The sequence below is a fragment of the Pollachius pollachius genome, assembly GCF_949987615.1.
Source record: "Pollachius pollachius genome assembly, chromosome: 3".
Taxonomy (NCBI): domain Eukaryota; kingdom Metazoa; phylum Chordata; class Actinopteri; order Gadiformes; family Gadidae; genus Pollachius; species Pollachius pollachius.
This window is the reverse complement of record NC_136936.1, coordinates 6,034,797-6,054,796: the sequence shown is the minus strand read 5'-3', so window position 1 is coordinate 6,054,796 and position 20,000 is coordinate 6,034,797. Positions and strand designations below refer to the sequence as shown.

General features: G+C 49.8%; 1 protein-coding gene across 1 annotated transcript in view; it reads right to left on the bottom strand.

Moving 5' to 3' along the window:
* robo1 (roundabout, axon guidance receptor, homolog 1) overlaps positions 1 to 20,000 on the bottom strand; it is a 157,162-nt gene that overhangs the window by 129,794 nt on the left and 7,368 nt on the right. The window contains exon 2 of the mRNA XM_079732359.1: positions 6,524 to 6,850. Coding sequence (XP_079588485.1) covers positions 6,524 to 6,850 — 327 coding nt within the window. The remainder of the gene's footprint in view (positions 1 to 6,523; positions 6,851 to 20,000) is intronic.

Sequence of the window (20,000 nt, the reverse complement as noted above, 5' to 3'; positions counted from 1 at the left end):
CAAAACCACACCCATTCAGCACAAACTTAAGCCGCAGCACACATTGGACCAGTCAATATGTTACCTGGATCATTATGCAAATAGCACCAGGCATCGACAGGCTGCCGCCTAGCCCACCCGGCATGTCAACAAGAGGCAAGCTCCCAACCGCGGTGTGCATGGCAAGGACCCTCTGCCATTACTTACACACGAGCACAGATACATAGACGGATACATAGACGCATGTTTAATCACACAAACGCTGCATTGATTTATGCAAACAGCCCCGGGGCGCGAGGGGAGGCAAAGTTCATCGGAGCGTCTACGCCGGACGCATGGCAAAGCAGATGTCTCTGCATTTATAGATTAGCAAATCGAATTGAAATGCGCGTGTAATGCGAGTCAGTCCCACACAGGTTTGACTCAACTAGCCAGTTTGTTGCTCCGGGGTTTGAATGAAGACTGGCCTGTAGTTTACTAAATTACATTTCTAAAGTACAAACTTTGGCCTAACTGAAATACGGCCTTAAAAAACAGCAGCCACGCGGAAAATGACATCGAAAATAGCCCGCGGGCCGGATAGATAATGGCAACAGAGTGAAGGCACCGGCGGAACACACGGAGAGCTGCTGGGAAGCCCACAGCGTGTCGGCAAAGTCCCTACACAGCGCATTTCTGCGGTGATTATCAACGCCGAAAAATATGTAAAGCAAGCAGGGAGAAGGGAAACGTCCAGAAGGGTTTTTTTTCCTTCAGCGTTCACAGGAGCAGCCGACTGGATCGGGGGGAGTGGGGGCCTGGAGGCCCTGCTCCGTGCGGTGCAGTGGGGGGGGGGTACCGTGGTCAGGGGCCGTGTGTCCGGGGCGGCTGAGTGTCGACTCCTGAAGTAGACCCTGGCCGGGCCGTTTGCTCAGCAATTTGCTCTGAGCCTCCGCGAGACAAATAACCGCCACAGAGCTGCAACGCACTCAGACCCCAGCCCTGCTGGCCGCCGGCCAGCACACTCACAACCCCGGCTCTCGCTCTAAACACCAAGCCCGCCCTCCTCTCTCCCCCCTTCCCGGGCCAGCTCTCTCCCTCTTGGCAGTGTTTGGCTTCGGCTCTCCCTTGCATGATCTTCTTTCTCTCACTCTTATGTTGTTTCCTTTTGTTTACGTCTCCTGATTATAGCGCCCCCTTGGCCTCTTTCTTTCTGCTGCTCTTTGTTCCCTGTCTATCTGTATCTCTCTCTCTCTCTCTCTCTCTCTCTCTCTCTCTCTCTCTCTCTCTCTCTCTCTCTCTCTCTCTCTCCCCCCCCTCTCTCTGCCAACCTAATGGTCTGCTGTTTCCTCTGTGTTATGCTAGCATGTCAAAGAGGAAACTGAGCACGGATGACTCTAATGAGAATGAGAAATTCTAAGCTTTAATCCAATCCAAAGAGCCCCACATGAGCACGGCAACAGTTCAGCACAGTGGTGCTCCAGTATCCAAATGAATGTCGTCAACAACTGAACAAGCTCATGCCTTGAGCCGGAGAAACAAAGGGCAACGGGTCTTGTGCAAGTTTATTAGGATGTAGGGGAGACGGATTAAACAAGGGAGACAGGATGAGCAACAGAAGGCACATGGGATACGCACATCCACACACAACCACACACAAATGAGATGCGAGAAGAATTGATGTGCGCTAGGGGGAGTGGAAGGAGAGGAAGGGGGGAGAGGAGAGGGGGGGGGCTGAGAGCCAACAGATGTAGTCCAAGGGGATTTTTTCTGCCAGAGAGAGGGAGGCGGAGAGAGGGAGGTGGAGAGAGGGAGGCGGAGAGAGAGAGGCGGAGAGAGGGAGGCGGAGAGAGAGAGGCGGAGAGAGGGAGGCGGAGAGAGGGAGGCGGAGAGAGGGAGGCGGAGAGAGGGAGGCGGAGAGAGGGAGGCGGAGAGAGGGAGGCGGAGAGAGGGAGGCGGAGAGAGCGCGGCGTGCCTGGCTGTCAGTGGGAGGGGACAGTGCGTCCTGCAGGGCAACGCATGTCTGCCAACTGTCCCCCGCTCGGCAGATGACCCTCCGGGCATGTCCCGAGGACCCCCCCCCCCCCCCCTCACTCGCTCTCTCTCTCTCACTCTTGCCCGACCCCAAACCCCCCATCGTGCAGAGGCAGCCTCCGAGCACAGCAGAGGCTTCAGAGAGTGGCAGAGAGACAGAGTGACAGAGAGAGAGAGAGGGGGGGAGAGAGAGAGAGAGAGACAGAGAGAGAGAGAGAGAGAGAGGGCCATGGTCGGTCACTGGGCCTCTGAAATATATTTACTTGGCTGAATACTGTTATTTACAGTGGACCGCGTTCAAGTAAACACTCCCTTTGCTCCTCATGTAGCCGGTGGTTACCGAACAGGCCTGGGCCCGAGGGGGAACAACCTCTGCGCGCGCCTGTGTGTGTGTGTGTTTGTATGTGTCTGTGAGTGTGTGAGTGTATACGGTTAATGCATGTGTGTGTGTGTGTGCGTGCGCGCGTGTGTGTGTGTGTGAGCACTTGTGTTTGTGTGTACGGTTAATGCGCGCGCGTGTGTGTGTGTGTGTGTGTGTGTGTGTGTGTGTGTGTGTGTGTGTGTGTGTGTGTGTGTGTGTGTGTGTGTGTGCAAAGGGTGTGTCTGTGTGTACACGGTTAATCTCTACATGTGTGGGCAAGGGTGTGTATGTGTGCGTTTCTATCCGGGTTGGTGTGTGTGTGTATGTGGTTGTACCTCTGCGCATGCGTGTGTGTATGGGTGTGCATGTGACAGATGCATACATGTGTGTGCGTGTGTGTGTGTGTGTGTGTGTGTGTGTGTGTGTGTGTGTGTGTGTGTGTGTGTGTGTGTGTGTGTGTGTGTGTGTGTGTGTGTGTGTGTGTGTGTGTCTGCATGCGTGCGGCCCGGCTGGCAGCCCAGCCCGGTGTGTCTGGCCCGGAGCGGGCGGCCCGCTGGACGGCCATCAGCCACCGGGTTATCTCTCTCCTCAAGAGGTGTGGGGGGGGGGGGGGGGGGGGGGGGGAGGTGTCTCCGTCCATTACCTCACCTCGCCCCGTCTCGCCCCACCAAGGGGAGAGCTGACAGGCTAAACATAGCGGCGCGCTCGGCCCCATGCCGAGAGCCGGCTGAGAGGAAACTTCGTTTGAGGGAACACAGCACGCACCAGGCACACATTTTGCATGCCTTGAACTTGTGTGTGTTTGTGTGTACGTTTCTCTTTTTATGTGTCTATATACACATAATGTGTTGGTGTGTGTGTGGTTGTGCATTTGTGCGTGTGTGAGCGCACGTGTGTGTGTGTGTGTGTGTGTGTGTATGTGTGTGTGTGTGTGTGTGTGCCTGTGTGTGTGCGTGCGTGCATGTGCGTGTGTGTTGGTGTGTGGGTGTGTGTGTGTGTGTGTACAGCTTGAAATAAGACAATGGTGGGGTCATACATGAGGGTTTCTTATAAAAAGCCTCTTTGTTGTGTTCAAGAGTGAAACGGATGACTTATTTTCATAACGGGTATAACGATGTTTTCCTTTGACGAGTCCTACAGTTCTAATACTTATTTAAAAGTCAAATTCCTCTAGGAATTGTGGGTAGGCCATGCATTGGAACTGATTAAATGTGCTTCACTTTAAAATGAAAACAATGTGCAATTAAAAAGTGATTATACTCCGGATTCTCTGCACCACGCGTCTGCTAATGTGTGACTAACCTTAATAGTCATGGCCTGCTCTACTCTCTATTGAATGGTATCCTTTGTGCACAAAGCTAACTCATTACTTGTCATGTCCATTCATAGTACAATGAAAACACGAGCCTGAGGTAGGAGGGAGGGGGAAGGTAAGACTCCTATGACTAGCTTGTTTGAATGTGCACGGCAAACAGTGAAGACAACAAATGCTTTATCCGAGCATGAGGGTTAAGGGGGTTGAGATAGGGCTTGACAGCTCTAATGTACGTGCGGTTAATTATAAACCAAACAAACTGGGTTAACTCTCCGAAGCTTGCAAAACAGGACATGTTGAAACGTGGATTAACTTCAACAATCGCTGCCGGTGAGTAAGGGAAACTGGAAAAGCCAGGCTCGTAGAATAACATCAGAGAACAAGGGGGGAAAAAGAAACAAAATGAAGCAAAGTTGTGTATTTAGCTTTCAACGTGACACCGTACAGGGGCCGGGAGATGTAGAGCAGTCAACACCCTCAAAACCGTGACTTCCTCCTCTGTCGTTTGGCCAGGCCAGCAGAACCTGGATGGAGACCCCGACGCACTGTCAGCCTCACTTAGCAAAACGTTGACCGAAATGTGGTCTGTGCCGTTTCAAGTATTTCCCTTGGAATATCGCCTTTTCACTCCCTCCTATTATTCCTACTTCATCACAATTGGATTTTCTAACATGCTGCGCGAATTATATTTGAACCTACAGACTTTAGTGTTAAATAAAGAGCACTGAGCCAAAGGGAGGAGATGGGGAGGAGGAGGAGGAGGAGGAGGAGGAGGAGGAAGAGGAGGAGGAATAGGATGAGACAAGCAAGGCCATTTTCCCCTGGCACTGTTCCATCCTGGTCGCTCCGACAACATAATTATATGTAGCCGAGCGAGAGCCGGAGAGAGAGAGGGATGAGCGGGAGACACCAAGAATGTGTGTGTTAGAGGGAGCGAGAGAGAGCCGGTGTACAGTGGCTTGTCATTATGGGGTCTGTTTGAAGCCAGCACAGAATAGGCTGTCCGGCTCCGGGATCAGCCAATAGTATTCACTACCTCGGTCAGTGCGCCTCGCGAAATTCTGTTGTTTTTCCACGAAAAAGAAATAGAAGGCAAACCTGAAATAAACACTGAAGGCCCAGCCAGGTCCGCTTGTGGAGGAAATATTTTACTTTTTCTGACCGAAGGAAACTTGTTTATTGGGCCAAGTGCACAAATTCTCTTTCCTACCGGATAGCGATATTTTGCCGGCGTCAGACGGTTTAGAATAATTGAGTGTAAAATTGAGAGCGGGAGGTTAGTCGCTCGTTTTGCGGGGCGGCCGAGCTTGACTCGCATAAAAGGAGAGAGAGGATGTATGGTAAGGCAACACAGCATCCTAACAAGCAGTGTGACTCGCATCGCTGCAGATCAGTTCACCGCCTTCAGCCCAACAATCTTAAAGCTATTTTCCTTCTATCACCTTCCTTCTATCAACGACTTCAAAAAGGTCAGTGCTGATGGAGAAATCCACCAAGGAATTTAAATATGCATAAATGAAGACAATTCTGGCCAGGAAAATGATCAAAAGATGTGTGAAATGAGCCGCGGTTGACTTTTCACCTCGAGTTCCTGCAAATGCTGCTTATTGTTTTTTATTACTTCTTGGATTTAATTAAGGCCGGAAATGTCTGTGATATCTATCATAGACAGACAGACAGACACACACACACACACACACACACACACACACACACACACGCACACACACACACACACGATTGGATTACAGTGAGCAAGATGGCAATAGCCTCTGGGCTGGCTAGAGGTTGATATCTGAGAGGCAGAGAGAGATAGAGAGACACAGAGAGAGAGTCAGAGAGAGACAAAGAGACAGAGAGAGAGAGAGAAAGAGAGACATAGAGACAGAGAGAGAGATATAATACATTTGAAGGTCTAGCCCTTATGAGCAAAAGTAGCGTTTAAAAAAAAAAACATGGAGACAAATATGTCAACACCGGCCAGCCGTCACAAAAAGAAGAAACGTCCCGCTTCGAGTTTTCTGTCGCCGTGTATAGTACATTGTATAAAGATTGGCCACTTCAAATACTGACATCACAAACCTTCAAGCACACATAAGGCCCCTCAGGAATGCAAGATCCACTTTCCCACTAAGTAATTGTATGTTAAGTGGACGTGAAGTGACTTGATCTCTTGATAAAAAGTAAAGAGAGATACTCTGTGTCACCGCTCAAAGCCGGAGAGAAAAAAAAACCTTAACAATTACCAGCCATCCGCGGCCAAAACCCAACAGAACAACTGTTACGGTTTGTTGATACAAACCCGTACAGATATCTCTCTCTCTCTCCTCCGGATTAACTGCAGCGGCGGGGCAAAACACAAAGTGCTTTGTTGCCATTGTACCTCCTGACCACCTAGCAGGGACCCCTTAGAGGAGCACTCACCCTGGGATGATCAGGCCACTTCCCCCCCCCCCCCCCCCCCCCCCCCACATCCCCACCCGGGGGCCCCCCAGGACCCATGGAGGCCACTGGGCCAACTCATCCTGGCCATCTACTGACTGATTATCCAACCCAGTGAGCGCATTCACGGGGAAGAACGCCCCCGGGGGATGGGGGGTAGCAGCACGATAGCAGCAATGCGCTATTCGGCCACAACTCAACCCCCCGAAACATTCCTTCTCAGACATCCGCTCTCGAGGGTGAGAGCTCCAAGCTGGAGCGCCGCGGAAAGGTACCACACACACACACACACACACACACACACACACGCGCACACACACACACACACACACACACACACACACACACACACACACACACACACACACACACACACACACACCACAAAAAAAGCAAACACATGCAGCACTTACTGGCTACTTCCAGCGAGGCATTGTGGCTGACGGCCTCCCCCAGGTAGTTGCGCGCCACGCAGACGTACGATCCCTCGTCGGGCTTGCTCCGGCGGCCGTGCACGATGCGCAGGAAGAAGAGCGAGCCGCTGGGCAGCAGCATGCGCTGGGAGCGGGGGTTGTCCCGGTCCGTCTCCACCCGCTCCCCGTCCTTGTACCACTCCACCGTGGGGGTGGGCCGCCCCTCCGCCTTGCAGTTGAGGGTGGCGGGCTCCCCCTTGGACACGATCAGGTCGGAGGGATGCTCCACGATGCGGGGCGCGGAGTCCTCCTGGCGCAGACGGGATCCTGGGGGGGGGGGCGGGGGGGGGGGAGAGAGAGAGGGAAGAGGGTTTGAACATAATAATGGCTCAAAGTTCTGGCGACAGGGCAGAGCAGAAGATCTACGGGCTTGAGTTCATGTTGACCTTTTTATTGGTGTCATCAGTGATGTGTTAAGGCAACCGCAGCTAGCTTGAAAGTAACTGGTTTGTGTGCGTGTGTGTGTGCTTGCAAAGTGTACATAAAATGTTTTTATTTTGTGTTGAGCTTCACCGATTTGTCCTTCTCAGCCTCTTATATTTAGTGTTCAGCCTTAGCAGCCCTCGTTCGAGACCCTGAAAAAGCAAGGCATTACACTGCCATGGTTAGGGGTTTGATTCCCACCATACTAAGAGAATGTATGCACTGTTAAAGGCATTGCCTGTAAGACTCTTTGGTAAAAAGTGTCCGCCAAATGGCATATTTATATAGAGCGTAATGGCTCTGTTCTTAGCATGAATTGGCATGAGGCAAGCAAAATTCCCTGGAACCAGACTTCCCTGGAACCAGAAGACTGCTTCCCTATCCCAAAATGCATAAATAACTTTCAGGTACGTGAGAGTTGGTGAATAATGAACTCAGACCCGACAAGAAAAATCATGTAGAGCACATTTTGTTAACACGGAGAGCTAGTGAATCATTCTCCATTGCGGTAATAACATAGGGGCTATAAAAATGAGCAACACATCGCACAGCTAAACCCGGTTAGTCACACGACGAGTAAGTCACCCTTTAATTACCACAAGAAAAGTGTCATTCTTTATCAGCGCGCAGCGAGGCCGCGACTGTGCGGTCTGTCATTGCACAGATCGAGACACAGATAAAAGGGGAACGGGCGGGCAACGAGGGGTAACAAAGGAGGGGAAAAGGGAAAAAAGAAAGATAAAAGACGAGATAGAGATATAGCGCGCCAGCGTGAAAGGTCAGGGGGGAGGGGCGGAGATTAAAGCGAGCGAGGGGGAGACAGGAGCTGACGGTAGGGTGGTAGAGTCTAACCCACTATCTGAGGTCATTGCAATCTCTCTCCCTCTGACCGCGCGGAGGACGCTATCAGACATGCGTTATATGCAAATGAGCGGAACTTGATGGTTCCCTGAGGGCGTAACATGGTGAGTGTGTGTGCACATATTTGTGTGTCTGTGTGTGTGTGTGTGTGTGTGTGTGTGTGTGTGTGTGTGTGTGTTTGGGACTGCACGTGTGTGTGTGTGTGTGTGTGTGTGTGTGTGTGGGTGTGATTTGGTCTGCGTGTGTGTGTGTATTGTGTCCCTGGGCATAGTTCTTCCCGAGCCCATTCAACACCAATTATAAAGAGCTGTCTCTAATTGGAGGCACAGGCCTGCTATTAATTTAGCCAGCATACCGTGAACTTGCCCCAGCGCCATATTTCAATGCCTTCCACACCACCACCCCCAACCTCCACCCACCTCTCCCTCTGTTGAAGGTGCAATGCTGAGGGTGCAGCTTCCTATGGTCACCGTAGATTTAAGGCAGCTCAGCATAATTACTGACAGCTCTGTGGCAAGATTAATCACTCCCAACACCAATGGGCAGGGCGGCAGAGAGCAGCATTAAATGATTTCCATATTTCCCGCACGTGGATCCGGAATATCAGACGGTATTTTGTCATATTTTAAGTGTTTTCTTTTTAATTTTGGGGGGTGTTTTTATTTTCTTTGAGACACTCTATATGTCATCTTATCCTGACACATGGAATTCATGAGCGATGCATTTTGATCGTAAAGTCTGTTTTGTGTTGTTTTTTTTCAAAATAAAAGCCTGACATCGTCGCCCCACAGAAATGATTGATTTCCATAATAAAAAATGCGATGTGGTACGCTAACTCCCAATGTGAGTTATCTGGAATACAGCGCCTACGCCTAGTTCCTCACAACTCCAGTTAAAATATTTATTACCATAATCATGAGTTGCGATAACCATCCCGGTGGCTTAAACTCAATTTACAAAAACCTCTGAAGAATTCCTACAGAACATTAATTCTTTTACCTTGAAACAGGCGGCACGTCTTAAAGTGAGCTTCGAGCTGGAGACGGCGCGTTAAGAAGACACAAAAGAACGCCAGAGACTGACTGACACAAACCTTGCCCCGAGGAAGAAAGAAATCTTTCCTTTATCTCACATTAAATAGAAACTAAGAAGAAAACCGAGTGCCCTGAAGCAACCCATCCAACACACACATCACACACATCCCAGCCCTTCTGCCTAAACACCAACATCCCACCATAGCCCAGCGCTCCGGTCAAGCATCCAAACAGAGGGCAAAGGGAACGAAGCTAACACCAGGTGCTAAGCTATCCCATCCAAGCACCACCACCACTACCACCACCACCAATCAGTTCCTTTACCCAACTGCCTCATTGCAGTACTGCGAACGCTGACAACCGCCCGTCGCTGCGAACACAGTGAATATGTTTTATTAAGGAGGACTTTGAAGAGCTCCAGCGCTCAGTGTGGCTCCGCTCCCTGCCCAGCAAGACAGGACGCCGCTCATTTGAATGGGTCTGAAGTTGGAGGGGGATCATGGGGGGGGGGATAGCAGGGGGCCATTAAGTATTCAGTGTGCAGTGTGTATGTGATGTGAGCTGTGTGTGTTTGTGTGTGGGGAAGTTGCGTTTTGTTTGATCACGGCCTGTTTACTGTAGATGACAACTGGTTAGCTAAATGAAGGGGCAGTCTTCAGATTAATACAATATTGAAAGGGGGGGGTATGTTTTCCTTCCATCGAGGCGCTGTGTTGAGACTCACGCAAATACGGCGGTAATTGAATTATTAGTCAGACCAGTGGGTTCTTGTGAAGTTAGCGACAGAGTGTTTAGCCTTGTAGCCTTGAGGTTGAGCAGCCTTGATGGGTATTGGTTCAATAACTCTTACACAACTGAAGAACAGGGCTTCATTCAAGAACGATCACGGGCGTTGTGGGCTGGCAGTGGTGTACTTGCTAAGTAAGAGTTAATAAATACTAAAAAATAAGTCAGTGCGACAAACAAGTGATGAATATGTATGTCAAAAGCTGTTTTTAAACAGAATAAATTTATATATATATATATATATAAATAATATTCAAATATGGAGCTTGTAATGACCTGGTATAATAATAATAATAACCCTGTTGTTAGCACGGATTGAGTCAACATTCGTCCTCCTCATGAATACAAAAGAGGATCTTTCAGGCTCTCCTGGGAGCCGATGACCTGGCCAGCGCCCTGCAGCCATTTGCGTTTGTGTCCATGCTCATATTCATGCGAGGCTGCAAGTGTGTGCGTCCCCGCCGATATCATGTGACCTGCGTTACTTCAGCGACATTACCTCGCCCCAAGGGAAGAAAGGGACATATGCTGTGAGAGGGATAAAGCTGTCTCTCTCTACTAATCCAGCATTCAGGTGTGAGCCGCTTCCTGGCAGACACTTCCTGTCCGGCGAGAGTCGGGACGTGGTACGATCCCGACGGGAGGACCGGAGATGGAAGAAGCAGCAGAACGTCTACGATGTGCATCTCCTGGGCGTAGACTAGTCGAGTACCGTGCAGAACCTCCGTCGACGGCGTCGTTGTTTCAACCGTGGCTTCTCTAACCCCTCTGTTATTTCAAAACAAACGCTGGCCCCACGTCTCTCCTGCTCTCAAATGCCCTCTGGGCTGTTTCTGATACCCGCCTCCCATCTCTCCCCCCCTTGCCCCGCTCCCTCCAACCTAAAACCACAGACAGAGAATGTGAGATGAGCTCATGCAATCCAAAGACTCACTAGGGGAGGCTGGGACCTCCACTGCAAGGGCCTCATCGATCGCTGCCTGGGGCCGGTTCTCTTCACCCTCATGCTTGTACCTCTCTCTTTCTCTATCCTTCATTCTCTCTCTTTCTCTCTCTATCCTTCATTCTCTCTCTATCTCTCTCTCTCTCTCTCCGTATTCTTAGCTGGAGGGTTTCATAATTTCATCACATAATTTAATTTACGTAATTAAAAAACCCAACGGATTTTCTCCAAACCTGTCGCTCTCTCTGCCTCACTCATTCCTTAAGGGCGGACCCTTTAATGTGACTTCTCACTACAGTGGAACATCTAATGTCTTCATAGCCATTAACCAGCCCAGCCAAGGCCGGCTGAGCCCTCTCCAAATCTAGAAAATAACACTATTTGAAAATACTCCAGGCTCAACAGACTTGGTAAATTGACCCAATGCCATGCCAAATATAAATATATTTTGAAAGATAAGCAGAGTAAAATCATTGGCAATAACGGTGGCGGTTTGCCCTGTTCCTTTCGCCACCAAGGTTACGGAGCTGTCCATCAGATTGTAAGGAACACAGTTGAAATCGCATTACTGCTGCCAGTTCTGTATTGACTTGCGCATTTCTAGGGGCTAAACCATTTTTTTAACCATGCGCCATGATAAGATGCGATGTGAATCTATATTTCTACCAGCTTGCACTTGCTTGCCCTGCTTTGGCACACATCCAATCTAATTGCCAACCCCTTGCCAACATTTTTTAAAATGCAAAACATAACGCATACATTAATGTAAAACATGCACTTATCACTTTATTGCCAACAACGGAGAGAGAGAGCCTACCGCTGTACACTTTGTGGAAAAAAACCCTTAGGCCTTAACGTTTTAACTAAAAAACAGGCGGATCAATACAACGCTGCTTTGTGTTTCCCTGCAGAACTATGGAGTCATAAGTCATACACTGCAGAGGAAGGGATCGATTCGGCTATGTGAGATGTAGAAAACTGTAGACGGGGGGGGGGGGGGGGGTTGGAACAGGAGAGCCCACGCATCCTCAGGGTAGAAACGACGATGACGAAGGGTCAGGTCAGTCGAAAAAAAATGGAAAAACACAGTGGTGCTGCTTCAAACACTGTTCGAGTCCCCACTCTGCAATTATAACACCAAAACCTATCCCCGAGGCAGACACACACGTATTATACGTTTTAAATCAAGCTCCACTGAGAGCCAGGGTCACCCACTTCTGGAAATACTAACAAAGGAAGTCTGTGGGGGGAAAAGCGTGGAACACGCATTAAAAAGCTACAGAAAGACGCCCGAACACAGGGGGTAAGGACGAGGGAAAGACACACTGAACACAGCAGCAGAAGCAGCGTCTAGAACCAAAATCTCTCCTTTCTCTCTTCTTTCTCGTTCTCGCCTATCCTTGCATAGCCGTTGAGAGGCAGGAAGCGGACACCTGTATGGCCTCCCTGCCCCCAGAGAGAGACCTTCTACAGGTTTCAGGAGTGTGGGAGGACTGCAGTATGTTGTCTCTCACCCAGCCACGTCCATGCCACTCATTCAAACACGGCAAGAAACAGACAAAGCCTCGATAAAGAACTATTATGGTCAGCACGCCCTCAGACAACGTGAGCAATGCACCATGAATCGGGGCCAGGTGACAAGAGTTTAATTCCGACCATAAAGGCGTCCAAGGTCTTTGTTTGGTACGTCGTAAAAAAGAGGAGGGAAGTTAAGAGTTTGAAGTATCGAGCTGGAACCAGATGGTGGCTTCGGCCACACAGCGGCCCGCCATATCAGACCTCCAGCTGAGCCGATATGGAATATGGGTCTGAGATAAGGGCCGGCCAATCCCTATCTTTAAAACCCATTAATCTGTGATTAGGGGGGATTTAGAGGGCTTTATGGCAGAGATAAGAACAAGGGGCGGGTCCCCGGAGGATGTTGGGTGGGGAGGGGGTAGACAGAGGCCCCGCCCACTAGCGGCTAGGGACAGTCAATTCAAAAAAGCCAAAACACTGCCCTGCTGATAGGATAAATTAAAGGTGGAGGGCTTATTGAGGGGAGGGGATGGTGAAAGATAACCAATGGGGGGAGAGAGAGAGAGAGAGAGAGAGAGAGAGACTGACAGAGAAAGGAAGGGAGAGACTGAGAGAGAAAGAGACAAGAGCAGGTATCGTAATCCCGGGGATCAGGTGACGCGAGCAGGAAAGGGGTAACAGAATCTCGCGCCTAACGTCTACGTCAGAGTGCCAACCTGGAATGCACCCCATGAATGACTTTGCCCCCTGCATCATCAGACCAGCCCGGGTTTAAATGCTAACACAGGGCTATCACTTACCCTCCTAAGAGGCAGGATTAGAGCCCTCTGTGCGTGGGTTAGTGTGTGTGTGTGTATGTGTGTGTGTGTGTGTGTGTGTGTGTGTGTGTGTGTGTGTGTGTGTGTGTGTGTGTGTGTGTGTGTGTGTGTGTGTGTGTATGTGGGAAGACAAGAGGGGGAATAGGGATGAAAGATATCTTTATGGGCCCCCCTTCTTCCTTTCCTTGTGTCTTTGTCTTGGTTTACCAAACACACCGGGCTCGTGTTTCTACTGCTGGTTACCAGAGCAGCCCTCCAGAGCAGATATCGCTTTTCTAGAAAGTACTGCCACACCACTCGTTTTGTTCCGCCGAGGAAAGTTAAATGTATGCTTTTCGCCAAAGTGTGTACACACAAGAGGCCGCTAAAGAGAAAACACAAACGGGTCGAGTGAATGTCGTGCGGTTGGTTTGAGCGACGCAATGATTATTTTGTTTAACCGAAGATAATCTCGGATTGTTGACAGTTGTTTACCAGGCAGCCATTAACGTGTAAATAAAACAATGCTTTATTATTATCTCCTCCAACCGAAGGCAGTTCCCCAAAGGCCCCTGGACAATGAGCTGTGTTGTACGAAACCGAGAAAAACGGGGACGGTGGGGATGAGAATAGAGAGCACACAAAGGAAAACCTTGGCAAACAAAGATGATTCGATTCATGTGTTTACCCGCGGCAAGACTCGCATCTGCCTTTTGATGGCGGTGACAAGTTCACAACAACAGTATCTCCCCAGAGCAGTCATCAAAGTCATTTTACCGCCGTGGTTTCAACATCTCCACTGTGGGTCTATGAATGATACAATACAGTAGGAAACACAACGGTGACATATTGTCTGGTTGAAGAAAGACATAAAAACACTGAACGAAGAAAGAGACAACAACGACGGCTCTCCCGGTGCTACTAGGCCACAGGGTGCCCGTATGAGCTCCAGGACCCTGGGCATAATCACCATCACTCATCACTAGAGGACCCGATGGAGGCCCGTGAAGCTGGGAAACCCATCGCCGGCTCTCCCCCGGCGATGGGAGGCCGGGTCGGCAGTGAGACGGGCCCAGGCAGAGTGCTCCTTGGGGAGACGGGGGCACGTCCTGCTCAGGGGCTGGGGCTCCCATCTGGAGCTCAGACAATGGCAGCACTATCTTTCATTCTCTCTCACTCTCTCCCTCTCTCTGTCCCTCTCTCTCTCTCTCTCTCTCTCGCTAGCTCCCTCTCCCTCTCTCCCTCTCTCTCACTCTCTCCCTCTCTCTCTCTCTGTCCCTCTCTCTAGCTCCCTCTCCCTCTCTCTCTCTCCCTCTCTCTCTCTCGCTAGCTCTCTCTCCCTCTCTCCCTCTCTCTCTCTCTCTCTCCCTCTCTCTCTCCCTCTCTCTAGCTCCCTCTCCCTCTCTCTCTCTCTCTCTCTCTCTCTCCCTCTCTCTCTCTCCCTCTCTCTAGCTCCCTCTTCCTCTCTCTCTCTCTCTCTCTCTCTCTCTCTCTAGCTATCTCTCTCACCCTCTCTCTCTCTCTCTCCAACCCCCGAAACTGCAGAGGAAGTCCTGATGTCATATAAAACAGTGAAGTGGCAGATAACAGAGGGTCTGATAACACACTGTGTGTGTAAGCCCAGAAACAAAGAGATCCCTTATCTGCATCTAATGACCACAGCTCTCTTTGTTACCAGGCCCCGGTTTAACATTTAAGATATGGGCCGATAACAGCCGATATGAACCACTCACGGGCGTTGAGATTTCCTAGACTTTCAGAAGTATGGTTCGGTGTAACCCACCACATGCTGTAATCATCTGCAGCGGCTTTGACATGGTACGCCTGCCACGTTTATAAAAAAGAAAAAAAAAAAGTTCAAAGAAGCGAGAGCGAGAAAATAATGCATTTCCAGCATCAACCCGCGGGATCCAATCGGGGCTGAGCTGCAGACCTCACTCATGCAAGCCTGCTCCACTGAATATTACGGAACACGAATGGAAGCTCTCAAACACTGGAGGAGGCCGAAAGGCCGGCGTATCTGCCGTGCCTTCCTTTGTGTGTTTTTTTCCAGATACACAGAGACGCTGGTGCTTTATCGTAGCCGCTGAGCGGCGAGGCGAGGACGCGGCGCGCAGAGGGGGACAGAGAGGCTTGTTAGGAGAAGAGCTGTCAAAATGGCCGTGGAACAAAGGCAGACGGGACCGACAGAGCGCTGGTTGGAAGCAAACAGTCTGTCCGTCTTCCTTTTCTGTTTGTCTATGTCTCTCTCTTTCTTGCACAGACTGAACTAATCATTTCAAACACAAGCTGCAGCAAAGCCTGCCTGCATGTTCAACAGGGTTTCCAGGGTATGGGGCCCTAGAAGAGAGGGTTTAGGCTCTCAGGGGACCCAGAAACCGTGGAAATCGCTTATGAAGCAGGGAGGAGGAGGGACACGAGGAAGTAATTAATATCATTCTTAGCTTAACAACAGACGTATACCAAGGCTGCGAATAACATATTGGTATGTAACAGGGGTCACGATCAATACAACACGGGTCAATATGCTGCAATACATTGATTTATGTATTAATAACGAATACAATACATTATTACTGAGGTACAAACCAGTATTGCTGTAAGGCCCTAGCGCCACAGTGGGTCGAACCACAATCTAAAACTAACTTCCCAACTATCCATACATTAAATATTGACCGCGTGGTTCCGAGATCGGCAACGGCGAAAAAAGAAACAAGCAAGAACTTTGATTCTCGAGTGTGCCAATATGTTCTCACAACCAAGCCCAAAATGCATTAGCCGACCACTGGACGAAAATATTAAACAGGTTGCCAATCCCATTTTGTTATGTTGTTCCCCTGCAAGGCGCGTTCTTAATGAGGTTTGACCAGCGCTGGATCAAAGCGCCCCGCAGCAATGTAGCAAGGAGAGAGGAGGGCTAATTGAATATGCTGCTCCATGTACTTCCCAGCACGAAACCGCGCTGCTCTCATTACTAAGGACTCCTCGCTCTAACCTGCTGGATGGGGGGGGATTGGGGGGCGTCATCAGGGGAGACCCGCTGAAAGTACCTGACTCCAAATTATCGTCCGCTTTCTAAAAATATTTGTGTGGATGGTTCCCCGAGCGATAAGTAACAGAATACGATAACAAACATTTCGAAGCGTAATTGGCAAATTTAATACAATCCGGCCCTATAATAGGGACTTGTGCGAAAATAAAGAAAACAGTATGGTTGCACTCGTTGTACAGAGTGCTCTCTCCGTGCATCACTATGCAGAACTCCATGCAGTTCCACCTCCACCCTGGCAGGGCGAGTGGTGTCCACTGTGGGGTCCCCTGTGCTCTTTAAGTCCCAAGGTCACTCTCTGGCCAGGCTGCGGTATTTCTGGTCCTGTGACCGACCATGACAAGATTGTGATAGGTGGCATGGAGCAAGCTGGTGGGAAGGGAGGGCTGTGTGTGTGTGTGTGTGTGTGTGTGTGTGTGTGTGTGTGTGTGTGTGTGTGTGTGTGTGTGTGTGTGTGTGTATGAGTGTGTATATGTGTTTGTGTGTGTTATTGTATGTGTGTGTGTGTGTGTGTATATGTGTATATGTGTGTGTGTGTATATGTGTTTATGTGTGGGTGTGTGTGTGTGTGTGTGGGTGTGTGTGTGTGTGTGTGTGTGTGTGTTAGTGTGTGTGTGTAAAGAGAAGGTGGGCTGGTGGTGCACACTCAGCTGGCACAAGCGCGCTACAGTGCACGGCATGTGGGCCCAGTGCCAACTATAAGAACCCCTCTGAAAGGCTGCCAACAGCGAGCGAAGGGCGGGTATATGCCTTAAAAAATAATACCCTCAAATGCTTTTTACATGTTATTTAGCTGATGGTGTGTAGGCCCAATATGGCTCTACGGCTGGAAGGGGTTTCGTGTTTCAGTTTGTCTGTCCACTGAGCTGATGACCTTAACAGCTTATGTAGGCTATTTGAAATGTTCGCCCGGACACATTCGGAAACAAATCTCCCAGACAGCTGGGTGTTGAGAGGGAATTTCAGCTACAGCTCCTCAGTCAAGGGCACCATGCTTACGGCGGACACAGAGCCTCAGCACTCGGGCTTCTGCTGCCCAAAGGTTAAAGGCCTCCGATCCCGGCGCATGGTGCCACGCTGACAATGTGTGTGTGTGCAGTCCTGCGTTCCATGAGGCCTCACCGTGTCTCTCCATGTGCTGCAGCTGCAAATAAAGTTGAACTTTTTTTTTTTTTTGCTATAATGTGAAACGCGGCTTTCAGATTGGGGCTAGAGGTTGAGACTCGGTGGAGCCAGGCCCCCCCATCCCCCCTCCCCCGGTCCAGAGAAACCATCCCTGGGTCTTTGGGGGGGGCATGGCCCTGGGCCAGGCTCCATGGAACATGAACCGTCCACAACCGCTCAACACCCCCGGCCTGGAAAGAGGACACTGGGGCGCGGGACCTGCCATGCGATGCTCAGGAGATATTCGGTCAGAATTTAATGAAGGGGCAGAATCCGCAAGGAGCCCTTCTCCAGACGCATTAAAACTAAATTAGATTTTCCCCCTTTTTCCAGACGGCGACTGAAAATCCTGTCGATTGTCCAACATCCACATGACCTCCTCGTCTTCAACCCACCAACCCCCCCCCCAGACACACACACACTGACTCAAACGAGCGTAAAACAACAGGCCCGACTGTACAGGTACGGGACAGTGCGTGTGGTAGGATCTCTTTGAGATGTACGAACACTAAAGACGACTTGATTGTACATGCATCCCTGTTCCCTGTTTCACAATGCAGTGTTGCTGCATTCAAAACCACCAACCCTTACAGAGATTATTGATATTTCACAGAAACTCTTGATTTCCCTTTGGGGTGGTAGTGGGGGTGGAGGAACGGGCAACACTAATGGCAAAAGCACACCGCGGGAACGGTATAATCAAGTTTATAACCAAATTCATAAAATAAAAGAAACAAATTAAAAGTAAATAAAACAATCCCAGGAGAGATTAGCATAAGCTTAGCTCAATCAAAATGAAAGGGCTAGGCAAATGTAATACTTTAATTTGATGCTAGCACTGCTTAGAGTCCAGAATGACTGGTTTGGCCTCATTTCTGTCTGCCCCGATAGTGCCTATCATTAACATTAGAACCTCAGGCTAGAGGTAAAAGGAAGAAATGAATGGTAGGTAGGTCCTTATTATGGGATATAATGAGGAGGGATAAACACAGCCTGTCAAGACTGGATGCCAAAAAGAAATCACAACAATCAGGTCGGACAACATTCGTTAGAGTGTGTGCAGACCCTTTATTTTCTCCGATATTCTTGACAGCCAGGGAGACAGCAAGCCCCGGAATTGTAAGGAGAGAGTTTTTTTTGTATCGAAACTTGAAATCACCTCTTAAACTTTGCAAAAGGTTTGCATTCACACAGACAAAAAACACATCTATTTCCAAACTGCAATTTCCATTCAATCAGGCCTTTCAAAAGGAGTCAGAGTTTGAATGCGTTGGAGTCAGGGGGGTGGGGGGAGGGGGGGAAAGGGCCAGATAGGTTTTAGAGGGGGGGCTGGAGGAGAAAAAGAGAGTGGGTGGGAAAATGCTATTGGTGCATTTTAAGCAGCCTGTGTTTGTGTGTGTGTGGGTGTGTGTGTGTGTGTGTGTGTGTGTGTGTGTGGGGGGGGGGGGGGGTTGACAGGAGAGAGGGTTAGACAACAGGTCTTTCAAAGTGGTATTTACAGTTGAAAAGCTCTTGAAGCTGCCATTATTATTATTATAATAAGTGCAATGTATCAGTCCTGTTGAAAAGGTGGAGACATACAGAATGCATCTTGACAGGGCTAAGTATGAACAACTGCTTACTCCACTTTGAGACAATCTGGAGTTAGGAGGAGAGAGAAAGAAACCCTGCAATAACGGCTGTTGTGTTGTTAACACTGGTATCAGAAATAAACCGGGTTGTTTTTTCAGCCACGTAAAGCCGCTGACGTTTCCGGACTGGCGTTAATCTCCCGAGTTGTTTACATGCAGTAAATTCAGCTAGTCAGTCTGAGGCCTCCTCGCCATGGTTACGCTGGAGGCTCAGCCAACAACAGCAGGTCTATAGCGGTTGAATTCCAAGGTCACCTTCCTCGGTAATTATGACGCTCGTTCCACGTGCTTCCTTTTTAAGTACAGCGCATCCCCCACTTTTTCAGCCTTTATCACCATCCCTTTGTGCGACAGAAATGGCCCGAGGACCCGCTCTGGTAAAAATTTCCACTGGATTCATCCAGACGCTTCCAGTGCTGTGATCTGAGACCCTGTTTGCTTTGAATTCCCAGCCATCTTTTATTAGCATCCCAACAGCAGCGTGCAAGGTGCGCCGGTGCTAAAAATAAGACGGCTCCCAATTCAGAGCAAACAGGCTTCGCGTATCCACGCCGACGACGGGTACATACTCGGGAAGAGGTTCATTGGTCCTCGTCCGACCTGTCAATCAACTAAGACGCATGAAGATGGAGCAGTCTTATCAATCGTGGGAGTCTTGAATGGCCGGAGCTCAACTGGGTGGGGCCGAGGGTATTAATCAACTAATTACCAGTCTCTCTTTTAACTGCTAATTCAATCTATTCCATCGCCTATTCAGCTTAATGGTATTTCCCCCCCGTCAGTTATAACTAAAGAGAGGTTTTAGCATTTCAAAAGTGTATCCAAGCCATTGATGGGAAGGATAGAGTGTGTGTGTGGGGAGGGGGGGGGGCAATAGACTAGGCCTTGTGGAGACTGGAATGGGGGGGGGGGGGGGGGGTTAACTCAAGGAGAATAAGAGGGAAAAAGAAGGAAATGGGCAAAACAGAAGTTTTCCACAATGCCATCTCTCAGTAGGGGGAAATAAAAGGGGGAGGGACAGCGGGAGAGAGGGAGGGGGTCTGAGCCTCTTTAAAATGCACCACAAGCGCTCCCCACATGGCCACATGCAGCTCCTCCTGCACCACGGCTGAAGCCCAGCCAACCCATGTCCCAGCGAGCCCAGCGAGCCCAGCGTGTCCCAGGGCCCGGCGGCCAGCAGCAGGCCTTCAGGGAGTTTCCTGAGTGTGCAG